Below are 23868 nucleotides of genomic sequence, written 5' to 3'. Positions count from 1 at the left end.
AAATCCCCGTGATTTTCTGTTAGCCTCTAGTCTAACCTTTTATCAAATTGGTTGGTGAAAGTTTGGCCTTTCAATAGGCTCTTTTAACCCTTAAAGGTCTAGCACCTCTATTTAAAGATATATTGCTCCATTATTTCTCTAAATACAAAAAATAGAAAAAAATTAACACTTTTCAATCACAGGGAACCGGTGTATCTGTCCATACCTAGTTCAACCCAAGACCATAACCAGCCATGATGGACATTTTTTAATCATTCTGTTACAGTGAGTATAATCTGCTGTAGATTATTTATTATATCACAGGTAGACATAAAAACAAGGAGAAGCCATGACTCCTAGGAATGCACATTATACCAAAGGGACATTAAAAGAAAAAGTCACATCTAGGATAAAACCATCATGGAAATCAGTACTGAAAACTACCCATCACTTGTGTTGTTGTTTTCCTTATGGTTCGACAATAAATGTAACATTATTACTATGCCACTGAAGTCTTCTGTTTCTGGTCAGGTCACCTGCATGTCTATTCTACAACTGGTTATTAATGGAGAGCTCTAGAACGCTGTTCTAGAATAAGACAAGAATACCTTTCGGTTCCCTCTTGCCACATAAGTGCTAGAAAGTCTGTCCGCAAAAATAATTATATATATATATATATTGTAGACGTATCCAAAATCTGCTTAGATGACAGGTTCATGTTCAAAATAAATTTTAAATTGTCATATAATATGATATGTGCATTAAAATGACGTGTTTCATGTAAAACAGTAGTTGAGAAAGTGAATCATAGGACAGCTTTTTTCTGTTAAATCCTTAAAAAATTGACAATTTTGGACGATTTGTACCACAAATTATATAGCTAATCCAAGCAACATCTATTTTGTGATTGCAATATTTTAAGGAATATTTTCCTTTTTTAAACCTACTTATGTCACAATGTCCAATGACAGCATGGCCATGTCTCCTACTGGATGACGGAACCTGATGAGCACAGAATGCTCTGGCAACAATAAATCTGCATTCTGGATTCAAAATTGGAGTTACTGTTATAAATAAGTAATTTGCTCAGCATTGTTTTGACCCTGGCATGTGAGTTAGATGCTCCTTCTGAGATGACACCTATGGCAGTAACTATTGATACATAGGTGGACGTGCAGAGCCTTGGTAATGGATGAAACCTGAGTGATTATATTGTGCTATAGCCTGATGGTGGAAAGATTCTGGATCCTTGTAATGACTTCAGAGTTAGGGACAAGGGAGTAGATATGAGAGCTTTTTGTAGTGAAACAAGACAATTTTGAACTATGTCATATCAGCCAACTTCAGGCCCAGACTCACCATTTAGCACACCAGGCCAATGCTTGATAGGCCAGTGGCCAATAGAGCTGCATAGTTACTAGCTAAATACCCGTGACTAAATACTGCATGAGTATAAACGCGTAATATGCAGCTGGCGACGGGCCTTAAAGTGCCAGGCCCGCATAGTCATCCCCCGGCGCTAACTGTCAGCGTGTCCTTGTGCCAACCAATTCCATGCGTGTGCTGAGGCCCCTTAGGAATTGAAGACCATAAAGCAGTTTGCCCAGCTACGTGTGAGGTTCTCGCTGCTGAGTTCAACTTTTTGTTCACCCACATCACCCTAATTTTGAAAATCACAAGGTTTATTGTTTATATCCCTTAGAAATTGTGTTACATCCATTGACTGGGTGCAGCTGGTCACACACAGCCCGACCTGCAAAGAACGAGTCAAATAGAAATCACTCATGCTGCGATATAGCATTATGTCATTGTGTTTTAAATAAACTTTGTGACATTTTATTCTAAACGATTCCTAGATTTGCCCAAAAGACAGTAATTCATATGCCTTTCTGTTTTCATTACATAACAGATCAATCAGGGAATATTCACCACTGACAAGATTATCTTTAAAGCTTTCAAAGAAATCTAGAACATGGAAGGAAAAAATTGATCTCTCGCACAATCTTGTTTTTTTGTATGGTGACTTTTTTCTCTATTCTTTTTTTTTTCCACTGCAAAATAAATTATCCTCCAATATACAAAAGAAAAAACCTTTATCTGGTTTAACAACAATACATATTGATAAACATGTAAAACATATGGGTAATGGAGGACATCAAAGACTCTTTGTTTAGAACAGAACATTAAAATTATCCTCCGTCTTCATTGAATTTCTTGGTTGCAAGTTATCGTTCCAAGCTATGGGAAGAGTACCATAGTGTGCCAGGGCACTAGATAAGAGTAGCTGAAACATATGTGAATAATACCACGGATATGTTTGAGTATTTATATAATGTAATATTTGTTCTTAGCATATGAATTCTCCACGGTGTTAAAGTTCTGTGATCACATAACCTAGCTGTTGGGTGGTCACCAGTCGGGCAGTGACTTTAATGGGCTATATAGAGTCCTAATGAAAAATTAGAGACAGTTTTGGGTATGGTTAAGTGCCTTGCTAGGGGATGTGTCTTTAGCATTATTTGTTAGTTGACTTTGTAACCTTCTGTGCATATTTTTGTGACATTTAGGGTGTAGAAGACTGTGGTACATACATATCCACCAAACATCCTGAGCTTCTAGAACTAGAGCTCTTATGCTGCCTCCAGAACATGGCTAAAGCCATTGAACCAGTAGTCTCCAGAGCATGCCACAATGGCAGCCACCAGATTCTGTAAACCACTAATCTAGACTTAATATATGCTGGATTGTGAGGGCTTTCATCATATAGGGTGGTGCCTGCTGGAATCAGATTCTAAACCTGTGGTAATACGTAGTAATCATGTGTACTCTCAGTGTTTATGGACACACATGTACATCATACCCCTTTGTCTTAATTGTTTGAGAAAATGCTGACGACAGTAACATGATTCCAGTTAAATATCAGGTGCTAGTTGGCTATATTTTTTGTCTGCTGCTTTGTTTAGACCACTACAACATCAAGATCTGGTGATATAGGTTGGGCTATAGGCATGTGGACATAGTAGGCCTTTTTGAATTATTAAGAACCCTCAAAGAATGGAGACATCAGTATCCAAAGCATTTTATTTTATAATAGTAGAAAGAGCAGGCAGCAAAGGAGCTGTTAAGTGAACCATGTTTTTCAAGCATCATAACTGATCTGTCCACCTCCAGCTTCTCAGTCTCCTACTACCTTTCTTGGTTGGAACATTAAACATTGTGTTTGTAATGCACTCCCTTGTAATAGCAAACCGTAGTCTTCCGTAACTAATAAACCATCACTGTCAAATTGTCATTACATGACATGTCACCATTTTAAGGATCTTCTTTGAAAGACATGATGTGTTATATTTGAGAGTTCTATATTATGCATTTATTACAACGTTATTAGTCCAACAGTTTTGGTTGAAGCATAGCTGTTGCCATTCCCATAGGCCCTTTCTTGCTGGGAGTCCACCTGAGTGTATAGCAGTGGTGAGGTTGTGTTATAGGGTTTCTTTTTCTATAAGGTCTGTTGGTGGCTTTATGACCACCTATAATTTACAACTATGATGATCCCATTATTCCTTATAATTGAGTCCTTGTTTTGGCTAATGATGGGTCTGACACTGCCAGATCTAGAAAATGTGCCAAATATGTGTCTAATGCTAAGACAAAATAGAAAAAGGCTCCAGGCACTCAAGGGTTCCATCAGGCAGATTTACTGAAGGAGAAGGACAACAACGTTTCGACCTCACGATGAGGTCTTTATCAAGTTTATAATGCTAGGACATCTTTATATATTTTATTGTATATCTAGACTGATAGATTGGTTTTTCAAGGCAACTGACATTCCGTTATCTCCATTTTTTAAATCTGTAGAGGAACAAGCATTTTTATCTTAGGAGACAAAGCCAAGCTTCTAGTAGAAGAGCCGTGTGGAAAGCATTGTATTTAAATATGTCAGATGCAAGAGACAGATACAAGTGAAATTATTATTCAAATTACTAAACCTTGAGTTTTGTAATTCAAAATCTTTTTATTTGAAAAATGTGATTACAAACAATTTATTTTTCTTATAATTCAGTTAACTTAAAAAGCTAAACACAATGCAGAGTGCCATTTCAGAACTGCAGCTATTTAGTGCGTTATTCCCTTTATGAAAATGTAGGACAAAACAGAATGTTAAAATATCCATTGCTAACCCCATTTGACAAGTAGATAGCCGTGCTCAGGACCTTGGGTGGCCCTGCCACTTTAAGGCCGACGGCCGCCTTATGATATAGGTACGGCTGGTGTCGGGATATGTATGATCCCACACTACGTTTTATGCTCACGCCACATTGCTGGATGTACCCCGCAGGCTTATTGCTACCAGTCCCCTCCTGATCATGATCCATCTAACATGTCTCTAAGAAACTCCCAGGAATAAATGTAAACCCCCCCCCCATTTTTTTCATTCATTTATTTATTTAGAAAAAACATGAATGTGAAGACAAAACGGCAAAAACGATTCATGTAACGAACGCTTGTGTGGCATAACCGCTCTGTTCGTAAACAAAAATACAATAAAAACATTGTTGACTTTGCAGATTCTTGCTTGTGCTGATCTAGCAGCAAGTCATGTTTGATCATATTTAGAGATGATCCACAGTTCTCATTGTTCAGTTGTCTATCCTTTTTAATGTCATTACATGGTAGGGTGCCTTCAGAATCAGTAACACCAAGAGATGCTCTGACTGCACGTTTGTTGACAGGGAAATATGTATAATTACACTCAGGGCCGGCCGAAGACTTAACGCCGCCTGGGGCGAAGTTTAAAACGCGGCCCCCCCCGGTACTTACTTCGCCGAACCCCCCCCGGTACTTACCCTTAAACAGTCCTGCGGCGAGTCTCCCTGCTCTGCCACGGTGCTGGCTTGTAATGCTGAGCGCCGGAAATTGACGTCACTTCCGGCGCTCTGCATTACAAGCCGGCACCGGGACCGAACAGGGAGACTCGCCGCAGAGGAGAGAGAGAGAGAGAGAGGGGCGCCGAGCGGGTAAGCGAAAACCACTCGGTGCCCCTCTCTCTCTCCTCCGCTTCAAAAAAAAAAAAAAAAAAAAAAGCGCCCCTTCTAAAGTGCCGCCTGGGGCAATTGCCCCAGTCTGCCCCATTATAGGGCCGGCCCTGATTACACTCCAAAGCAATCCTAAAAATGGGAGCATTTTAATATATTATTGGTAAGCATACCTCGCACCAGTCCTGGTTTTTTCAGGTCAAACTGTCCTGCTGTCCCGGGCAGCTGCTCCACTGTCCCACTTTGGTAGGCAGTGTGGATCATGGCCCAGGTAGGGAGATGTCCCTTGACCGGCCAAAAGGAGGTTAAACATCTGGCTTTACTCACAGAGTTCCCAATAATGAGAACTAGGTTAGTATTTATTTTAAGCTTACCAAAATGATCAAAACTTGCTGGAAAACGGATACAATGAGCTTCTCTAGGGTTCAATGGGGCTCCAGGTTACAGCATACTAGAACACGGAAAGGTTAGTAAATCTCTGAGTTTTCAGCGCCGAGTTAAACCAGACATTCAATGGTCTTTTACATTCTTATCCCTATATCTGAAACTCAACATTCTCCACCTTTAAAAACTCCCAAGATAGATACATAAATGGCCACTAAAGTAGATGCACATATATTTTTGTTGTCTATATAGGGGTTAAGTTAATTCAAAATAAATAATATATTACACAGATCTATCAGCCCCTAGATCAAAGCTATTATGTAATGCATCCAGGGTCTGTTAAAAGGTTTCGTCACTATCTTTCTAATGAGTGGGTGATGTTGCTTTAAAAAGAAACAGCGGAGATAAAAAAAGTGCTTAGAGTGTGTGGGATGTTTCTCTTTGTAGGTCCCAAATCAATTTAAAGCCTTCTTTCATTATGGTTGAGTCATTTATTACTTAGAGAATGACTTCTTCAAGCATGTAAACTTCATAGAGCCTCAATAGTTAACTACTGCAATAAACAAAACCTACTTTTTTATTATTTTTTTTACTATTTGCTGTTCCTACTACTCTATGGTGGGAACCCATCGTACATCATTTTAAAGATCCCTTTCTACAGCAGGTCATCAATGAGTTTTTTTTAGCTCGAGGATCAGGGATGGAATTCCCTTGTATTTTGACTCTTCATTTGTAAATAAGAAGTCAGCCCTGCTAAGCCTGAAGGAAGAAATGCGCCGATGATTATATATATATATATATATGTAGAATCTGCTTCTTGTGACTATTACTTTCTAGTAGAAAGACATAAAGCAACAACTGCAAAGGGGAAAATAAGAATTATTTCACATTCTGATGTACTTTCTTTAAAAAAGCTTAGAGAGTAATAGTTAGAAATGGTAAGTGTAGATTAGAGTCTGAAACTGACAGTGTGCTGGATCTTCTTGCATCACAGAGTACTTCTTTTTTTTTTCTAAATAAGTTCATATTGGTGAATGAGGCCAAAGCCAGCAAATCTCAAGCTTGGCCTGTTTTATATGGTGTATACCAAGAAACTCCATGGGACTGCGAGTTGGAATGTTCATCAAAGTTCGTCCAAAAACAAGTTCCCATCTTCTGTAAGTTGAGTTTTCATAGGTTTTACATCTTCAGGTGGCAGAGATCCTGGACTACATCAAGTAGTCTCCAGTACCCCTATAATTAGTGGTAATTGTGAAGTCACCATGACCTAGCTACTTAAGTTTCATCATGACCAATGAGTGGCACCATCAAAAGGATGCTTCATGTATATATTATTCTGTTTTGTACACAGATAATTATTAGATCTTCGAACACCTCCCATAATCACATGTTCCAAAACACCCTCTTAGGACTTTTTGTCTTTCATTTTTAAAATACAGTATTGTCTCTGCTTTTTTCTAAAATATTTATGACAACGTCATGTAAACCTGGCTGCCGGAGCTAATTTTTCATTATCAAAATATGTTTTTTTTAAACTCTATTTTAAGTCGTTACATATATAACCAGCAAAGCATTATTTATTTGTAAGTCTCCCCTACATATAATTTCATGTAAAAATGGATTAAGAGGAAATCCTACTGCTATAATTAGCACATGCACCATGCCAACAGAGTCAGATCAATTTAAGAATTAGTTAAGCTCGTAAAAGCCATCGTTTCGGGAAAAAAAGGTTAAAGTGAAGAACACTTTTCAATTGTAAACGGAGAGCCTAGTACTTTAAAAATAGATTCTATGTATTGGAAATATCCATATTAAATTACATAGCACTTCATGATTTCTATATGCTTAAAACAGCCGCCCATTCTCCTTGTCTCCGTTTATTATTGCAAATACAGCCAAGCAGATATCAATTTCTCAGAATTAAATTATTATTTTGTTTTTCAACAAAAATGCAAAGCTTTTGCTATGTTTTATGGCTCATTTTGCGTATGTAATATCAATAAAATAGTCTTGCTTTCAGGAAATATTACCAAATGCATTAATTGAAATAGTGAAAACAATGTATCACAAGAGCTGTTACATTTTACAGATGAGCTTGGAAAATCGTGATGGCGTGATGAGTTAAAAAGGTTGACTAATCCCATGGTTCGGGGGGGCCATAGTAACGGTTCCTAAACTTTGGGAGGATCTTGGGTGTATTTCGAGTACAGTCGCTAGTGCTCAGCTTCGTTAATTTAAAGTGCTCATTGAATTTATATTCTTTCAAAGATCCCACTGGCGTAGAGTGTTAGGAGAAGGCTAAGTCCGGGTGAAATTTTGAAAGTCACATCCATGGAAATAATTGTAAAAGGTCAGCTTGTTTGCCTGCTTCCACGGTAACTCCCTGTAAAGTAGCAATGACCTTGAAAGCAGCCACAGCCCCAGCCCTGCCTCTTGCCCCACCCTTTCCTGCCTCTTGCCCCACCCTTCTCTGCTCCCAACCACACCCCCAAAAAGAGGTGTCCCGCTTTGGAGACCTGAAACATCAAGACAACACAATTCGAACAACCTTTATTTTAAACTAAAGCTCAATTAAGACTCGTTTACTGAAACCTGTGGTCAGGCATCGAACTGGGAAAACATATGTATCGATAGTGATCTCGGTCGTCTAATGGCAGGGACAAAAACGGCATTTGAGGCAAGTATTTAGGCAGATTTTTTTATTGAATGGTTTCATCAAAAGAGTGTGAATTATGACAAGTTTAGCTCCTAGTCAGCCTAGGCCTAGGCATAGCCAAATACCGGCCGTGGAAGGTGCAACTGGGGGTGCTGACCTGGATACAATTATTAACATCCCAATTCAGGCTCAGAACTTTCATCTGCATCCCTTGCCAGGTTGTCCTTATAAGAACCCCACTTAAACTCTTATTCTATAAATGTTTTAAAGTATATTTTTATGACCCTAAATGCCTTTTTGTTTGTCTATTGTGTACCAAATTATTTCCATTAACATAATACAGATTTTTATTTTTCACTAATGCATTCCATATTTACCATATGAATTTAATATCTATAAAGAGAATGTGTGAAAACTGTTCTAAGCCACCTTATATGGGGGATAGGGCAGTATGCTTTGCTTATACACCAATAATAACTTTGATTGGACATAAATGGCATTCGTTCTTTAACTACATTGGTTATTTATTTATTAATTTCTAAAGTGTCTTGGCCGGAATAGCCCGGGGAATGATCTGATTCATCCAAGCATGTTGCCAGAGCTGGTTTTCTATTAAATTTTTCTCTCTGCATCTTACAGCCATGCTGACAGTCATTTGCATGGGAAAATTGCATCTTTATCATTAAATCATGCAAAAACATTTACCCAAGAGTGTTCTTTAAAAGGGCAGAAGAATAATAAGAAAGTATAATAAAACATATAGGCTATTAGTAGGAGGATGAATATCAGCGGGTATCAGCGATTTAGGTTGCATGGTAAAGGCCTTGCTAGGGGTGTTTACCAGACATTTAGCGTGACTGTGGTCTATTCGTAACCAATTACAACAACTAAAAAATAAAAAAACATAGATACAGCCTATGTTTGAGAATTACTGTAGGTACTGGGTATACCCCACAACATCAGTACCTGTGTTCTGTGGGATGTTTGATGGTTACATGCCAAAATTACTTGCATCCAATAATCTTCCTCAACAGCTATGCAAAACCATCTTAGAAAATGATGCCATACCTTTCCCAGTCATTATATGTGCACCCTAGATACATATCATCCAAGGTTGTCAGGCACACTGAATATGGACTCATGCTGGAAAACAGTGTTGATTATTTATAGTAGCAAGATGAAATTTTTAGTGGCAGCTAATATACTGGGACTAATACAATGTTTCTGGGTTATTCCTACAGTTTTAGATTATTTCCACTTCTCTCATTTAATACATTGACTAATCCTCATGACTGATGTAACAATATTCTGTTGCTCAACTGTTTACTGGGTAAACTCTCAGATCTGCCTTTTTAGTTCAGCTGGATTTAATGACCCTCGGGCTTTTTACTCTTTACTGTGAGTGATCAGTGAATCTGAACCAAAAATCTGTATTTCTAATTCTCACTGACTGTCCTTAAAAAAATGGTAAACACAAAATCTTTGATAGAGTATATCAAGCCATTCTTTTTAGGCATAGTTACCCAAACCCATAGTTGTATATTTTACCCATATAATCTGGGTCAGATTTACAGAATTGACTGGTTGCAATGTATTTAATGAGAAGTGTTCAAATCTAGGACAGAGGCCCCCAGCTGCTCCTCTGCAAAGGGCTCCTCTAGTATGTATTCCTTGCATTGCCCATCCTCTTTGTGCAGAGTCATATAAGTGGGACAGTTACAAGGATTGAGCTGTGGCCTGCCAGGGAGCCCAATGGTCCAATAGGGTAACCTATACCTGATAATGCATGACAGAGACTGCTGCCCCCCAAACTACCACCCAGGAGAAAATATACTACTGCTGATGACCTGATATTTTCCATAAAAGTACTCAAAGCATGAAAAGGGCACATATAGAGAGTGAGTGTGGAGTGTGAAGACTATGGAAGAGTATGAGCTAGCCGCAGATGGAGCCACCATTTGTTTGTATTTCTTTTAATTTGATGTGAACTCATAATATAAGGTATTCTAGCAAAAAAGGGACTAAGCTTTGGTTTACAAGATTTGCATCATTAAGTTTTCAAATAAAGAAAGTCATACGTTGATGTTTTTGCCAATAAATAATGCACTCAATCAATAAGTAATAAGTTACATTTTGCAATCCATAGGCACAAAGAATCTAAGATAGAGGAACATTCAATAAATGTTAAAAATGTAAAGTTTTGAAAATGTAAAATGCCAGGTTTGTTGAAACAAACATCAAGAGTTTCCTTGTATTGGTTTACGTGAAAAGCGTAAACATTTAGAAATGTGTTGTTACAGGATTGTTTTGTGGGCAGTTTGTCTATGCCGCCATTGGCCCTTTTCAAGTTCCTGGTGTCTTTACTGCACAGAGATATGCCATTCAGTCATGACTTATGAAAGGGTTGCATTGCCAACACCTTCCTTTGCCAAATGGAAACTATACCAGGTGTAGGCAGCGGAGGGCTCGCAATGGGGGCAATTGACCCCTGGCATGCTCTGATTTAAACATTTGGGGATTTTACCTGATACATCTTTTTATATGTTTCCCTGGAGTTACACATGTAGTCACCAAGGTCTCTAGAGTAACAAGGACTTCATTTCCAACCTGTGTGTATAATTTACGTGTGTGTCTGGACTACACTACTTAATAGACACTCCTTACTTCGCTTCTTTCCCACCATTGGCCAATATTTACCTTGTGAAGTGTGAACTACCCTCTCTACCTACTTGTTGCATAAATCAAGGCAGTTTGGAGGTATCCTTAAAAAAACATGCTTTGGGGTTGAAGTTCAAAAGTATAGCATGATTATCTTTTGAAGTATAGCAGTATGAGCAGTATGAGCACAAGGACAAGAAAATAATTCTCATTTATCCTGCATACAGTCAGTACTGGCCTTATGTTAAACTCTGTTTACTTTCTAGCATTGTTATAATGCAAAGGCATCTATTTGCATACATGCCCAAGTGACTTTTTAATGCTGATTATGTGCTGCAATGATTTAGAAAAAGTCCTGTAATAGCGAACAAATTCAAGCCTTGGGCCAAATGTTTATAAACTGCTACTATGCAACAGCCTGTGAAATCCCCTTTTCCTTTTGCAGAGAATTTATCGCACAAAATCATCGGGACAGTTTGCTTTAATGTATGTAATGTCACCGTACATGCAGTAAACAAATACTATTCTATTCTAATGTTAATGCAATGCTACCAACTTGTGCTGTATAGATCCGTGTTCTTCAATGTTCTCCAAGGTTCTTCAATCGATACCATTTAACATGCATGATCCATTGTTATTATTTTCCCATAATGCATAACTTAAAACCTTGGTCCAGTTTGAGAATTTTACACAACTCTTTTCATTCCATCTTTTAGCCATATATCCTCCAAAATTATTATAGGTATATACCTAATGCATGCATGTTGCAGGACATGCATGATATCTCTACCAAGGAGTATGATTATATGCACGGCAAGGGGCAGACGTTACCAACAGTATTATATGACATGGAGACCTCGGGATGACTATTTAGAAAATAAACAAATTTACACAACTTGCTGTTCATATGCACGTTGTTGTGGGTTTTATTGCTGTAGAACAACGTGATACACTCATACCCAGCAAATAGTCGGAGATTCCAGGAATTGAATAACAGGAGTGCACCACTGCTCCCATGACTGTCAGCCAGACATTTACTAGCTGATGGCGGATGGAGCCACAGCCTGGCAACAGCTGGAATTCCACAATACGCCTGAGCAATGAGGTGCATTAACATATGCATGATAGGAAGCGCTGCAGGCCCCAGCAACCTGTGAATCCATGTAAGAGCGGCGAGCCTGCTGTATGAAGCACGCGTTCTGCTTCTCAGAGAACATTTAAGGTCTCGGTTCTAATAGAATACAGTGCTGCAGAAAATGGGGCATAGACATTTATGCGAAAAGGGCTTTCATTTGTTATATATGAGCAGGCTATAATAATATACTGTAGAAAACCGATTGAAGGACATCTAAAATAATATAGATTTCTTAAGGTGATGGTATTTGAATCAGTCTCAGAAGAAAACAATAAAATATATTTTGAAGGAATCAATACAGATCGCCCATACCTTTTTCCATACGGCTATATAGCATTTAAATGAAATCCTATAGTGTGTTCACTTTAAATTAATGTAGTGTCCCTTTTGCAAATGCATGAAGATATTCTGCGGAATGCCCCATATGCATTTGATATTTCCCTGCCCCCCCCCCCCATTTTCCATGTAGGAGATGCATCACAAGGGGAGGCCGTTTATAATGAGAACCTCATGTACATTCATGGAAAGCACTTCTATTGATTTAAATGGGAGTGCTTTCCTGACACTGATTGGCTGCTTCAGTTAGCCAATCATTGTTGCAAATCATCAGCCGAGAAGGTGTCTTACTGCAGCTGTGTGGTTGAAGGATTTCATGGGGCCTCTATCCTTGATGATGAGCGATATTGTTTAAGTCTTCCTATGCGTGTTATTATGCCCATTGCAAGTTACACTCTGCTTTATTGTCTTTTGCAGGTTTCCATTATGAAAGGGCCTGAATAGTGAAATAAAAGGTGCAGGATGAAAATATGGCACAGGCACGACTTGTACCACCAGGACCTGACAGCTTCCACTATTTCACCAGGGAATCTCTTGAGGCTATTGAAAAACGGATTGCAGAGGAAAAAGCTAAGAAGCCCAAACAAGAACACAGAGATGACGACGATGACAGTGGCCCGAAGCCAAGCAGTGACTTGGAAGCAGGCAAAAGTCTGCCATTTATATATGGCGACATCCCACCAGGAATGGTGTCAACACCACTGGAGGACCTAGATCCCTATTATATGAATCAGAAAGTAAGTTTCAGTTATTGAATATGCCTATTTCTAAACCAGAAGAAGACATACAAGAAATCACACTTTGCCACAGGATTGGTTATTTAATATGGTTTAGTAATCCTTACTGGTAGCCATAGCATGTGGCCACCAGTTTTTTTATAGCTGATTATGCGACCGCATCAACAGCACCTAGTATTGGAGGAACTTTCACACTGCCCTCTTGTTTCACAGAGATTAGTATGTGTGTATGGTAAGAAGTGTAGCAAAGAACATTGCATATTCTACCCTAGACCTAAATATTTAGGAGCTCAATGACCCCCAGGGTCTCGGAATATTTCCGGCATATATATATATCTTGCATATATTGTTATATTACGTCAAAAAGTATCAACAACAGTAACCAATACCTAACTTAGAGCCTTAGTGTTACAACCCATCCCCTCCTTACATCAAGGATTGTAGTTTGATATCAAAGCGATCTGCTGTTAATATCAGAAGAGACGGTGAGAATTCCCTTTGAGAAACGTTGAACTGTTTGTCTCTGCATTGTGCAGACAGAAATTTAAATAACGTTCCCCAGGGGAATTCTCCAGAACACTAATTATAGATTCTGCCTCTTTAAACGCTCCTTGGGGTCCCCTAGCAAAGTAAGAAATAAGCCTATACCAATTTGGACACAGGTCGTTTAATCAAATGGCTAAGTCTCTTCATGAATGAGAAATATGCCCCTTAAAAGCACGTGTGGTGGAGACCCCCAAATATTAAATGTCCAATTGGAAAACTGACTTACATGTACAGAACTATTGGAGATAGAATGTACTGGTAATTTAATGCAGTAAATTACCCAAAATTACCTTCTGATAGTAGATATGCAGCTTCTCAATATAAAACCTCCTTCTGACAACACAGGCCCTAAAGTTACTTGAGGGGAGAATGGCAAAGAGGGCAGGGGGGGAATTGACACCCGACCTACACTTATTTGAAGATCTTGGGCCACTGCCTGAAGTATCTTTGTGTGGTTTACTTGTAGTTCCACAAAAAGCCTCAAGGGTTTTCTAGTATAATGACTACTTTGGACAGAATGTATACCCTGACTGGATCCTTACTGGCATCTTTATGAGTTTGTTATTAAGTTCTTTCAGGCGAATGTGAGTTGAACTGGCCGGGGAAGTGCAAATTATACTGTCACTAAATGTCTTTTAGTATTGGGGTACTGAGTAGGACTTGCCCCTGATTGTTGGTAGCCTTCCATTGGTCAGTGTGGTAAACATTGATGGTTGAAGTCCTGGACCTGCTAGGACATTCTAGCCTCCATTCCCTCTAACACAAGTTTGCCAGTGGGATGTAGGCCCTTGCTGTGGTTTAGTCGAAGAGATGGAGGAGATCTATGTTTTGGGTGCTATAGCTCCTTCTCCTGTTTGACCCTCATAAAACGGCATAAGGGGGTTCTTATCTGTTATTTGCTTAAAGGACTAGCTCTGTCCGTTGTCTTAACAGAAATATAAAGACTGCCGTTGAGATAACAGGCAGGGAGATAACAGGCAAGTACCCATGAGGGAAATGTCAGCTGCAGTTCCTTAAACACTAGCCAAAAACTCTTAACGGCTTTATCCCTATCTGTCATTTATGTTGTTAACCCTGATTTGTATCTTCATTTAATCTTACAGAAGCGTTATTATGTTTATCTTATGTATGTCTCCTGAGTTATTTAAAGATATATTTCATTGAGAATATCTTAGTATAGCTCTGGTCTCCTAAATAAGCCCTAGTGCTACAATGTGATATGAGAAAGAATGACATAGATGTTTTTACACTGTAACAGTTTTTGACTTCTTGATATACCCGTCTCATAACAGGTTGGGGTGCTCCTCACACCATATGGGCAGAACCCAGTAAAACAATGAATGTATATAATATTCGTGTTCACCCCAGCAAACATATAGGGTTAATGAATACTAAATACTATAGCTAAAGGTTGCCATGTTGTGCTTTCAGTTTTGGCTTTCTGTTTCTCATTGCATGTTTTTGCTAACGATTTTAATTTTTTTTCTTTTTCAGACTTTTATAGTATTGAATAGAGGGAAGGCAATCTTCCGTTTCAGTGCCACATCTGCCTTGTACATTTTAACTCCTTTCAATCCTCTTAGAAGAATAGCTATTAAGATTTTGGTACATTCATATCCTTTGCAAACCTGTTCAAAATATAAAGTTTCACACCTAATTTGCTTAACTTCTGGTTTCTAATATGGTTTTCTATTTGATGCATTATGGTACTAATGGTCTATGTCGCTGTGACAAAATTATCTTAAGAGAAACAGGTCTGCAGCCTATACTGTATATGGCAGGTCTAGACAAATGCGTGTACAAGTTAGGAGCCAACTGGACAAATCTGAGAGCCAGCTTGATATTTCTCTTACGAGCCAGAAATAAGTACATCCATAGAGATCAATATGCAAAGAACCAGCACTGTCAAAGTATGACACTGTTCTTTTGCCTTGGGTATAATTGTCCTTCTTCCAGAATGGGTTCTTTTTATTTAGATAACATGCAATCCCCCAAAAAAGCCTTGAAGCCAGTTAATCCTGTCCTCAACACCTTGCAGGTTAGAAATGAACTGTAGAATCACTAGTGTGAATTTTTGGGAGAATTTAGCTCTATGACAGATGCAGAAGAGAAGCTGTCACAACTAGTTAAGAAGTCTGCAATTTACCCTTTTTCGTGAGAATGCATTAAAACATGGATAGGTTTTCAAGTCCTATCAATTAGAATGGAGAAGCTTGATAGACAGTGCTTTTGACATAAACATCCAGTGATCTCATCTGACATGCACAGGTGGTGCTATCTTACCAAGGGACCAACTTACGCCTAACTCTGCATCGGCACAAGTGACTCATTAACAATAATTAACTCATGTGTGCTCCAGTACGAATATCTTTAAATCCCACTCTGCATTGGAGATCTGACTCATTCTATCCCAAACAATCTTTTTCAGGTCCTACTTATGGAGAATATAAATATATATTATTAAATTATTTTAAATTGAGGGATAATTGCACCCCAGTCAGAATGTCTGTGTTATGGCTGTACTTTGTAAATGTCTGCACTTTAATCGTACCTTACCTTACCTTACCTTACCTTTTTTATACTGTAAACTGTAATAAGGCACTAAGTATATATGTGCTAGCGCTATATATATATATATATATATATATAATTTCTGTATCTACTTTTTCCTTAACAACAATATACATTATTCAGCATGCTCATTATGTTCACTATTTTGACCAACTGTGTGTTCATGACAATGAGCAGCCCTCCTGAATGGACAAAGAATGTAGAGTAAGTATGCTTTACTTTATCCTGTACATTATTTTGCATTGAAGAAGGTTGATATTCCTATCAGCATTGTCTAGTGCCTTCAGCTCTGTACATTTCTAAGTAATTGCACCGGTTGCTTAGTGATACATGAAGAGTAGATTCCCTGGAGAATTCTAAGTGCTGTTGGCCATTTAATTTCATTGGCTCTCCGCACGTTTTCATCTTGGAGAAGCAACTGTGAAGAAAAGTGTAGGATGTGATTCAATAAAGTCCATTGCCCTTCAAAGCCACCTCAATGGCAAATGCCAATTTTGTAAAAAAAAAAAACATAGTACATTAAGAGATTAGTTAAAGGGGTTGAGTTGTATGTCTGATGTGTTCTGCATACAGAGATTTATTGTAGAAATGGGGCTTAGGAAAAAGGCATCCCCACTGCTTTGCTGCCCTATGACCCGGTTGGGGAGATCAGGGGTCTTCCTTGTCATTGGCAAAGCCTTCATAATAATCTTACTGGCACCGCGAGTCCTTAAGAAGTGGCATACCAAGATATAAGATCATATCCCAGTACTTAGCATAGAGGACGTATCTTCAGATGTAAGCTTTGGGGGGCTAGAGTGCTACCATTGGTCAGGCCAATGGCAACACCCAGCCAGAATACACCACTGCGAGATGTGTATTATTTTTATGGTTGATAAGCCACAGAATCCCTGGGCTATGCAGAGTGGTTTGGTGAGAAAAGCACTGCTGAGCATGTGGCTCTTCACTTTAAGGTTGAACAAAGTAGCCGATGATCGCTTGGGATGGTACTCCAAATGTTGTACACATGCATTATCTCTTTCCTTGCCAGTCCAGTGCAAGTGGTAATAATTTTAAAAGTTAATTAAGTTAGCAAAAGTCAAAACCAGATTCAGGTACTTCTTACCGGTACTTCTTCAATCCAGTAGAATTAAAAAACAATAACTAAACGAATTCACATTTTACCATATAAAACAAGGTTGAGATTAACTCAACGAGGCTGGACAGCTGCCTAATAGCCTGTCCTATGGTGCAATCCCTGCTCGGAAAAATCTCCACCAACACACCAGTCTGATTCTGCCACAAGGGCAGTTCAAAACTGAAATGTACAAGAGAGCAAGGAGGTGCACATACAAAACATGTTTGAAATGAACTCACAGAGTAATAATACCCAGGCTGATATATGAAATGTATGTCGCTGTGATTCTCTAGCTTGGATCTAGTAGTGTGTAATATTTTTTATCATCATACATACTTAAAAGTGTCATCGAACAGCAATTGGGTAACAAAAGGTGACTTTTACTATAAAGTTAAAATTTTAGAATAAATGTATTGAATAAAATGTATAATAAATTTAGAAATCATCAAATACACAAACCATGAAAGTCTTCCTTTTTTTATAAACAGAATTAAATATTTATATATTTGGTTGTATTGTTTAAAACTCACAAATTTCTTTTTCTTCAGCTTACTTGCAATAAAATAAGATGGTTGATTGGGATTTTTATAAAGCCTTTGACTAATTTAATTTAAAGCACATTTTTAAAATCTAATTTACCTTTAGACTGGTTTCAGGGAAGAACACTGTCAGACAATCGATTTTATTGAACACTACCCTCAATGAAAATGAAAAATTGTTTTTATCTAAATTCTACCTTCTTCTCCAAATAATCCCATTTCTTTGGGATTCTACTTCATGATTTCTAGGCTGCCAAATATTTTTACATTCCAAGTGCATTATTTTTTTATTTATCAACATAAATAATGGTTAGCTTTTCCAAATTAAGCCTTATAAACATGTAAATAATGATATTAATCTTATCTTTGGTCTAGAATTTCCTTTACATAAGTATTCACTGAATTAAGGCTGAGTGTTTTTAAAAACAAATATGCTGCCCTTCTTTTTTCCCCCAGGTACACATTCACCGGAATTTATACATTTGAATCTCTCATAAAAATTCTTGCAAGAGGCTTTTGTTTAGAAAGCTTTACCTTTCTTCGGGACCCATGGAACTGGCTCGATTTCAGTGTCATTGTTATGGCGTAAGTATCGTACTGTCATTTTTTTATATATAGATAATAAACATAATAAATTTAACTTGACCCTCAACACCCTTTGTTTAAACCAGAGCATTTTATTCTATTTATTTGAATGGAGTGCATGGTGTCTGTTCAGGGCATGGACTCGCATTCCTTGTCAAACTGATTTGACATTTGCATGTGGTGGATACCACTACTTTAATATTAACTCAACAATTTAACAAAGTCATTTTTCCATACCATGTTCAGTGTTAAAGTAATGTTAAGATGGTTAGGAAAGTTAGGTAGAAGGGTTGAACTTGATGGACTTAAGTCTTTTTTCAACCTTATTTTATTATGTTTGGCAAAACCTATGCAACAACCTTGTGTTCTGCGGACAGTTCTGGTCAACTGAGTCTTTGGACAACTAATAGGAATGAGGGAATGCTGAGTTAACAAATTCAAACATCATCTAGCTACATCAAATGTTAGATTCTAAATCTTACAGCTAAACCTTAGCCCATTATATTATACCCAGCTCGGCTGCAGTTTAAATCACAGATCACGGCCTAAGAGTCTCAACAAGGGTTCTTCATATTTACAAAGGTGATGTCCAGTATGTAAATAAATCTTACCCATAGTACATTTTCTGAAAGTTCTACTTTACCTTTCTTTGCATGTCACGCAAGCCTGGAACACTCTAGCATTGAAGGGCCTTTATTTTAGAAATGTGGCTTTACGGTAATCTTTACCGTGGTTTAGGTGTCCTGAAGTGTATAACCACTTTATTTAACTATTATTGACTAAGATTCTTAATCGTAAGTAAAGGACGCAAGATGTCCTAAGGTTAATATTCCTTATATTCATAAGTTTCACTAATCATACCCTGTATGTAAAAAGAATAGGAATATTCCACAGAACATAAGATTTAAGACATATTATATAATTACTTATAATTTCCATTGTATGGGGGAAAAAAATCCAGACATGACTTCAAAAATGTTAGTAAAATATGTTAAAGTATATGCTAGAAACCAGAAATATCTTCAGTTTTTACTTCATATTCTATACCCTGGTGCATGTAAGGATGTATATTTATATAGCTTTATTGAAGAAGAAAAAAATCCAAGATGGCCATCTTACTTTAGTTACGCAGGTTAGAATCTACATTTATAGCTCAAAAAAAGTTTATTAAATTACTTATGTTTCCAGGAAAACACGCATTGTAGAGCGAACAAACAGTGGAATTTTGATAGACCTGAAGCGTGCGAAAATTTCTACAACTATTAGTGTAACTTGGATTTAAAATAGGCCTGTCACAAGAACGCAAAGCTGATTTTCTGTTAATGGGATAAATATGCCAAGTCCTCAAAGGAAAAATCGGCTGGTTTTAAGAGAAATAGACTGGGGGGTCGTTCATCAGATTAGTGGGTACTGTTGATTAGTGGGCACTGCTTCATCCTCATATAATATGAGGATGAAGTAGAACCTATTTTTGTGTGGTTTAGGGGTTAGGTCATCTTGAAATTATTCAGATATGACCAAAAAATGTTGGAGATTAATGGTGTGCTGTGGTTGTTGTGGACCAGGGACAGACAACAAGCATTGTAATGAATATTGGACCAAAGGCCTTTAAATCCCGTGGACTTCCACAGGCCATGTCACGGACACTTTGATGGGACACGGTGACAGAAGTCAGTTTAGTTGTCATCTGGTACCAGTGATCCCTGAAGTGGTTAACTAGTAATAAAGTAAAATAAATTAGATAGGTACACTAAATGGTACATTAAATGGCTGTGGTCAATCGTGCTGCAGAATAGTATATTTTCTGTTGTCTTGTCTTGTTGCACTGTTTATAGATAAGAATGAGCCACCTTTCATCCCGTAGTTGTTGTTGGACATCAGAAGTCCCGTCTGTCCTAATACTACAGGTTATATCATATAAATCAGTAGTACTGTGCACTGTATACAAGCTGTGCATTCCGGAGCTTTACAATCCTCACTGGATAACTTGTCTTTCACTGTTTAAGATGGTGTGGTGGCTCCTCTAATCTTTATAGGTGGACACTTTTCATTTAAACTCTATATGAAAGGATGAGCTTAACTGAAATGGCTTTTTACCAACCTTAAATTATATTACATTTATTACAAATGATGTTTGTAATAAAGTATGAATCCTTTTAGGGGCATCCTGTATTTTAGTGACTTTTTTTCAGTTTGGTAAGAGTTTTTTTTTGCTAGAACTTTTCGCACGGCTTCCTTTTACACCGTAGGATTACATGTCAGCTAATTGATCAAAGCAAAATTGTCCGAAAAGGGTCTTTTATAGAAGACCAAACAGAGATAGAACATTCGAAAAACCTGAATAACTCTGATTTAATTCTACAGGTATGTAACAGAATTTGTAAACCTAGGCAATGTTTCAGCTCTTCGAACTTTCAGAGTATTGAGAGCTTTGAAAACTATTTCTGTAATTCCAGGTAAGAAGTAATTGATGTGAGGTGCTAGGTCCCTTGTACATCCAACTGTTTCTTTGTGTCTGTCATTGTGTTTGTGTGTGAACTCCCCTATTACAGATATGTGACAGAGTTTGTGGACCTGGGCAATGTCTCAGCATTGAGAACATTCAGAGTTCTCCGAGCATTGAAAACAATATCAGTCATTCCAGGTGAGAGCCAGGTTAAACACGTAGGCTGGATTTTCTGCTCCATTGAAGTCTTAATTCACATCTTTTGAGCATAAAGCCTTGTTGTTTGCCACTCATGCTGCTACAACTAAATAAAAATAGAAAAAAAAGCAGGAATCGGGAGCAGTTCATAAAGATTCCTGTCTTTTTTTTAGCATTTAGCATTTTATTTACTGCGGTTTTTTTGGACTTCAAAACACTTTCTTGCATGGGTATCCGCTATTTTATTACAGTCTGTGTAATTTGCATTCTAAGACATGATATTTTCCACGTTAAAAAATGAATAAGGATTACCTTTATTCTTGATGTGATTAGAGTGCTCTGGTAGGCACCATGTATGGTTTTGAAATGAAAATTAATGAATTCTGTGACATTTTACACAGTGCCAATTCATTTTTCTAGATGCAAAATCACGATACCAGACAAATGCATGGTAGCTGCATGTGATGTCTATTTGGAAATGAATTTCCTTTCCAAAATAGATTCTATTTATTTATTTATTTATTTATTTAAGTAGAGAACTTTAACAGCATAGGTTGGGCTCCCATATCTGGATGAGTTAAAAGATAATAACACAAGCGTTGATAATTTCCTTTAGATAATGTATTATGGGGTTTTTATAATATTCTTTTTTTTTAATTAACTGCAATCGTTGTGCATACAAAAAAGTAAAGATGCAATGTAAAAAACACTGGGTACAGACATCTTGTTTTTTAATTTACGGTTTGGCTAAAGTGTCAAGTTGAGTCGAGAAACAAATATATGTTTCTGGTTTTAGGATAGCATTGCATTTAAAGCTAAACATGTAGAGGTGTTCTAATGTTACCAGCTACCTTACTGGAGCATGCTTGAAATCATAATGGCTTTTTGCTAAAATAAAATAATAGATATATCAGGAAAAATGACACCTAACTGACTAATTTTGGTTCCAGAAGCTATATGTGAAACAGGAAATATCAGAAACGCTTTGGCAATCAGAAAGTTGAAGTGTCCTTTTATGGGAGCCCAAGGTCTTGTGTGAACATATCTACACAAAGTTATTAAACCCATGTGATATGTGATAAGAGACTGCAAGGGAATTCCACAGCAGGTGGCATTGACGTGAAACCAATCTCTTCACCGCCACACGGGAGACTCGAAGGGCAGTTTGAAGGAGCTTCCCCAACCTTCTAATAGACAGACATTTTATGAAGTGCAACACTAGTTGTGACGCACAAGAACACAGTCACAAAATTGTCCACGTCTCTTCAACTCATTTCACTGTTCTTCACCAGCTTCAGGCTGTCCATTGTGTTAATTGCTTTGTGTCAATCTTAATGTGTTTGTCTGAGCTTTTGCATGCACACAATCCATCACTGTAACTTGATGTATATAACTACTTTTTGTTTCTATTTCATTTTATAATGAGTTACTAACACAAATGAGAATGTGCGTATTTTTCTCATAGGCCTGAAGACCATTGTGGGAGCCCTGATACAGTCGGTTAAGAAGCTTTCAGACGTCATGATTCTCACAGTGTTCTGCCTGAGCGTATTTGCACTTATTGGGCTGCAGCTTTTCATGGGACACTTAAGAAACAAATGTCTGCTGTGGCCACCAGACCCTCGATCGTATGAAATAAATATCACTTCCTACTTCAACAGCACAATGGAAGCAAACAGCACATTTTTTAACAGGACTATCAGCACGTTTAATTGGCAGGAATATGTTGACGATGAAAGTAAGAGCTTTTCTAGCATTTTTCTATCAGAGAAACCGCAGTTATACTGTGAGACATTATTAGAGGATATGCTGATTTCTAAAGAGCTCCATAATTAGCGTTCGCCCCTTTACCTGCTCCTCATCTATTTTTCATGTGGTAGATGTGTGTGGTTGAAGGCATCTCCTGGCACATTATATACTCACAGTCAGAGAGCTTCAGAGATGGCTCAGTGAACACTGTGGGGAGGAGAGACGGATGTGTGACACTTTCCTAGCCTAAGGCATATTCATCTATTCATTCATTTATAATCCTTATCATTGGGGTACAGTTTGCACTCCTCTAGGCACACTTGAGTATGGAGGGCTACACCTGTTACACTTGGGGAGAACCCAAGAGTCCTCCAAGGAGAGCAAACATGCACAAATAAACATGAGTTCAGCGGGAAGGAGACAGCGTCCTAGTTTCTTGCTCCACTGTGCATCTCCATGAACTTTGGATTGATTATAAAATGAAATCGTTTTTGTTTTGGGCTTGTGTTACATTGTATAAGTATAAATATGTAAATGTATTTTATATTTATATTTTCCTTTTCACAGATCATATGTATAGACTGGAAGGTCAGAGAGATTTTTTGCTGTGTGGCAACTCTTCAGATTCTGGGTAAAGAACACTTAGTGTTTTCAAAGATTACAAATGAGAACAATTGATACAAAGTAGATAACCAAGTGATGTAATCTGATGCAACACATTGTAATTAAACCAATGCTTTTGCCCCTAGAGTAAATTTAGCAGGCCATTATGCGTTGACCTCTTCCCAATTATTTCTGTAAGAGTGATTGCTAGAAACAGTTAGTGGCAGATTTGCAAACAGGACCATGTTTGCTGCAGTTAGAGGTTCTTTCACTCTATACTGTTTCATAAATGAACTATTGATATTAAAAGTATCAATTAAAATCAAATATACTGTCTTTTTTATTTTTTATTTTTTTAGAATGTTCTGTTTTTACCATTCTCTAAGTAACCATATACGTTTTGATCAACTCAAAATTTAAGGGTTAACTCAGCTAAAGTGACTTCAGTCACATGAATACCAACTCATGTTGCAATAATTTACTTTTGATAAATAGAGGCCATGTTTTCAGTTGTAGTGATGTTTAACATTATTAATATTAATTGTTTCTATAGCGCCATCATATTCTGTAGCGCTGTACATAGCTCATCTTAC

The 23868-nt window shown here is 37.7% G+C and overlaps 1 protein-coding gene across 1 annotated transcript in view; it reads left to right on the top strand.

Moving 5' to 3' along the window:
* Positions 1–23868, top strand: part of LOC128502403 (sodium channel protein type 2 subunit alpha-like) — a 72760-nt gene that overhangs the window by 18995 nt on the left and 29897 nt on the right. Inside the window, exons 2-8 of the mRNA XM_053472218.1 lie at positions 12602–12921; positions 14962–15080; positions 16153–16242; positions 18151–18279; positions 20644–20735; positions 22389–22661; positions 23240–23303. Coding sequence (XP_053328193.1) covers positions 12655–12921; positions 14962–15080; positions 16153–16242; positions 18151–18279; positions 20644–20735; positions 22389–22661; positions 23240–23303 — 1034 coding nt within the window. The 5' untranslated portion in view covers positions 12602–12654. The remainder of the gene's footprint in view (positions 1–12601; positions 12922–14961; positions 15081–16152; positions 16243–18150; positions 18280–20643; positions 20736–22388; positions 22662–23239; positions 23304–23868) is intronic.

This window comes from Spea bombifrons, chromosome 7 (genome assembly GCF_027358695.1).
Source record: "Spea bombifrons isolate aSpeBom1 chromosome 7, aSpeBom1.2.pri, whole genome shotgun sequence".
In the NCBI taxonomy this organism is placed as follows: Eukaryota; Metazoa; Chordata; class Amphibia; order Anura; family Pelobatidae; genus Spea; species Spea bombifrons.
The sequence above is the reverse complement of the archived record's forward strand: the minus strand, read 5'-3'. Positions and strand labels throughout refer to the sequence as shown.